Source organism: Penaeus chinensis, chromosome 24 (genome assembly GCF_019202785.1).
Source record: "Penaeus chinensis breed Huanghai No. 1 chromosome 24, ASM1920278v2, whole genome shotgun sequence".
Classification (NCBI taxonomy): domain Eukaryota; kingdom Metazoa; phylum Arthropoda; class Malacostraca; order Decapoda; family Penaeidae; genus Penaeus; species Penaeus chinensis.
The window spans coordinates 29,500,648-29,505,080 of record NC_061842.1 but is presented as its reverse complement, the minus strand read 5'-3'; the positions used below and the strand labels follow the sequence as shown (position 1 = coordinate 29,505,080).

Here is a 4,433-nt window from a genome sequence, read left to right as displayed (position 1 = left end):
TTTTTCTATATTCATCTGCATTTTGTGTCTCCCTTTCAGGATATTTCTTTGTAAACATGCCTCTTTAGTGTATGTATGTATGTATGTGTGTGTGTGCGCGCGTGCGTGTGTGTATGTGTGTGTATGTAAAAACAACATCCACTCTTTAATAAAACAACGTCCCCTTTTTATTAAAACAACGTCCTCTCTTTATTAAAACAACGTCCTCTCTTTCTTAAAACAACATCCTCTCTTTATTAAAACAACGTCCCCTATTTATTAACCCCCCCTCTCTCTCTCTCTTTCCCAGGAGGCGAAGTGAGAGAACAGGATCCGGTGTGGGACATCAGACACGTCCTTCCCGATCTGAACCTTGAGAACAACACGTTCACTGACGTCACTTTCAACGTAGGTGACGTGGCCTACCTTCCCTGCCGTTTTCCTCAGCTGTCTACCTTACATCAGGTGAGTGGGGGATGGAAGGGAAGGGGAGGAGAGGGGATAGGGGAGAGGGGAGGGGGAGGGGAGAGGAGGGGAGAGGGAGGGGAGGGGGAGGGGAGGGGAGAGGGAGGGGAGGGGAGGGGGAGGGGGAAGTGGGGAAGGAGGAGAGGGAGGGAGGGAGGGGATGAGGTGCGGATGTGAGGGGAGAGGAATAAGGAAGGAAAGGGAAGGGGGGAAGGGAGAGAAGGGGAGAGGGAGAGGGGAGGAGGGAGAGGAGAGGGACGAGAGGGAATAGAATGGAAGGGAGGGGGAGAGGAGGGGAGGAGAGGAGGTGGGGAGGGGAGGGAAGGGAAGAGAGAAGGGAGGTGACGAGGGGCGGAGAGAATATTGGGAGGGGAGGAGGGAAGGAAAGAAGAGAGGGATGGGTAAGTGGATAGGGAAGGAGGGAGGGAGAGCTAGGAGTAAAGGGGGGAGGGGAAGGAGAGAAGGAACGACGGAAGAGATAGATGGAGGAATAGAGAAGAACAGAAAAGTAAGGATGGACGGATAGATATAGGATAGATGGTGGGATAGAAAGGGGGATAGAAGGCAAAAAGAAGAAAGGATATACAGGAAAGGGAATAGAGAAAGTGAGGATAGAGGAAGTAAAGATAGAGGAAGTGAAGAATCGAATTGAATGAATGAAGGAAAAAAAGAAGAATTAATTAGAAAGGAAAGGAAGACAAGGAGAAAAAATGGGTAAAGAAGAAGAGGGGTAGACCTGATAAAAAGAGGTAATTAAAGTGATTAGGTTAATTAAGACGAAGTAAGGGAAGAGGGGAAAGAAGAGATTGTAAGAAAGAAAATAAAGAAAGACAAGAAATAGGAAGAGGAATAAAACGATAAGTGAACATACAAATGCAAATAAAGTTAGAATAGGGGAGATAGAAAAAAAAAAAAAAAATAGCGAAAGGAAACTCGAACACAAAATAGAGTAAAAAAAAAAAAAGAATTAATAAATTGACCAAAAACAAAACAACAAGACCCTCCTCCTCCTCCTCCTCAAAAAAAAAAAAAAAAAAAAAAAAAAACGTAGAATACAAGAAAATAAACACAAACAAACAAAAACAAACAAAAAACAAACAAAAACGACAAACCGAAAATAGGCCTAATTTAACCTAACCCAATGTCCCCCTAAACAAAAGAAAAAAAAAACAAAAAAAAAAACACGAGCTTTCGTCCACTTATAAAAAAAAAAAAAAAAAAAAAATATAAACTTCACATAGACAAGCATCCTAACTTTGAGAAAGGAATGTTGAATAATTATGAGGTAAACAACCTGACTTTGCATTTGGAAAGTTTAGCGAGTTTTGAATGAATCACAAACGAAATTATTTAACTATTTCTTAACCGTTTTATGATTTAGTTATTGTGAAATGATGTTAATATTTGGGAAATATATCATTGTTTATATACATGAATATATGTATAATACATATTTATCTATTTATCCGTCGATTCATCTGTCTATCTGGCCATTACCCTATTTATTCGTTCATCCACTCATCCATCCATCCATCTGTCTATTCATTCAACCATTCATCCATCCATCCATCTGTCTATTCATTCATCCATTCATCCATCCATCCATCTGTCTATTCATTCATCCATCCATCCATCTGTCTATTCATTCATCCATTCATCCATCCATCCATCTGTCTATTCATTCATCCATCCATCCATCTGTCTATTCATTCATTCACTCATTCCTCTATTCATTAATTCGTTCATTAATTAATTTATTCATCCATCCATCCATCTGTCTATTAATCCATCCATTCATTCACTCATTCCTCTATTCATTCATTCGTTCATTCATTTATTTATTTATTCATCCATTCATCCATCCATCCATCCATCCATCCATCCATCCATCCATCCATCCATCCATCCATCCATCCATCCATCCATCCATTCATTCATATAAACCTACAAACATATATGCATACATACATATGTAATGCATAGATGTATATATGCATATATATGCTCACATCCATGCATACATACATATATATATATTCATACATTCATACAAATATGCATACATACATACATATACACAGTCTTGACAAATAAACTACATACATAAATGGGGACATACGTATATACTTTTGTGTATGTGTGTGTGTGTGTGTGTGTGTGTGTGTGTGTGTGTGTGTGTGTGTGTGTGTGTGTGTGTGTGTGTATGTATGTGTGTGTGTATGTGTATGTGTGTGTATATATGTGTGTGTGTGTATGTATGTGTGTGTGTATGTGTATGTGTGTGTACATATATATATATATGTGTGTGTGTGTGTGTGTGTGTGTGTGTGTGTGTGTGTGTGTGTGTGTGTGTATGTATGTGTGTGTGTATGTGTATGTGTGTGTATATGTGTGTATGTATGTGTGTGTATGTGTATGTGTGTGTATATGTGTGTATGTGTGTGTGTGTGTGTATGTGTATGTGTGTGTATATGTGTGTGTGTATGTGTCTGTAAGACTAGTATGAAAAAGGACTTAATAATTTACTTTTCATATACTATATTTTGTGAAGAAAAATATGTCAAAAATAAAATGAAAATGATAATAAAAGGAGCATAATACAGAAGAAAAATATTATGACGTTGACAGATATGCAATGGAAAAATGGCTTGGAAACCGAGAATTGATATGAATCTAATTAAAGGTTGAAGGCAAGAGAGAGAGAGAGAGAGAGAGAGAGAGAGAGAGAGAGAGAGAGAGAGAGAGAGAGAGAGAGAGAGAGAGAGAGAGAGAGAGAGAGAAAGAGAGAGAGAGAGAGGGTAAGAGAGAGAGAGAGAGAGAGAGAGAGAAATAAAGAAAGAGTAAGAGAGAGAGAGAACGAAATCAAGAAAGAAAGAGGAAGAGAGAGAGAGAGAGAGAGAGAGAGAGAGAGAGAGAGAGAGAGAGAGAGAGAGAGAGAGAGAGAGAGAGATGAGAAATAAAGAACGAGAGAGAGAGAGATAGATAGATAGATAGTAGATAGATAGAAAGAGAGAGAGAGAGAGAGAGGTGAGAGAGAGACGAGAGAGAGAGAGGAGAGAGAGAGCAAGAAAGAAAAGAAGAGAGAGAGAGAGAGAGAGAGAGAGAGAGAGAGAGAGAGAGATTCTCCGATTCTCCTACGAAACAACAACAAAAAATATCGACCGTATCACATCAGGTCAAAAAAATTCACCAGGAGCCCCATTCAAAATAGCATTGTTTTAAAGGCCAGTGAATTCGTATTCGCAAATACACATTAAAAGTTAAAAGGGCCTGGGGGCTGCAGTCTCCTGGCTAACTACTCTCCATTTCAGGTGGCCCGAACTATTGATGTTCGTATAATGCGGCCAAACGAACTTGGCAGATCATCAGGTGGCACTGAAGCACGGGTCTGGCTTTAACCTGGGTCAGTTGGCTTGGCGTAGAGTAGGGTCCAAAGGTGCTGGGAGGAGGGGTGGTGTGGCTGGATGGTTGTGGGGAGTTGTGGGAGGGGGGTTAGGAGGCGGGTCGCGTCGCGCGCGTGCTTGAGTCTATCGACGAGCCCGGCCGCGCGTTGAGCGATACTCGCCCCCGGCGCCGGGTAGGTGAGTGCCTCACGCCCCGCTCGCCCGCCGAATGCTTCGAGGTTAGTCAGCCTCTCGCCAGTCGTCCGCTCTCTGCGTTCGCGTCTCTTCTATATATATATATCGATCACTCCTCTCCCCCTTTCTCTATCTCTCTCTCTGCTCTCTCTCTCCTCTCTCTCTCTCTCTCTCTCTCTCTCTCTCTCCCGCTCCCCCCCGTCCTCTCCTCTCCCCCCCCCCTTCTCTCTCCTCTCTCTCTCCTCTCTCTTCTCCCCTCCCCCCCCCCCTCCCCCCCCTCCCCCCCCCCTCCTCTCTCTGCGTTTCGGGGTCAAGGTCACCGAAACTCCGACTAACTTCCTGTCATTCATTTTCTGGAATTGCCTATGTCATTCGTTACTACATTTTTTTTCATGTACGAAAGAAAAAGAA

The 4,433-nt window shown here is 42.2% G+C and overlaps 1 protein-coding gene across 1 annotated transcript in view; it reads left to right on the top strand.

Annotated features, from left to right (window-relative positions):
• LOC125038063 (zwei Ig domain protein zig-8-like) overlaps positions 1-4,433 on the top strand; it is a 38,306-nt gene that overhangs the window by 3,529 nt on the left and 30,344 nt on the right. The window contains exon 2 of the mRNA XM_047631299.1: positions 290-444. Coding sequence (XP_047487255.1) covers positions 290-444 — 155 coding nt within the window. The remainder of the gene's footprint in view (positions 1-289; positions 445-4,433) is intronic.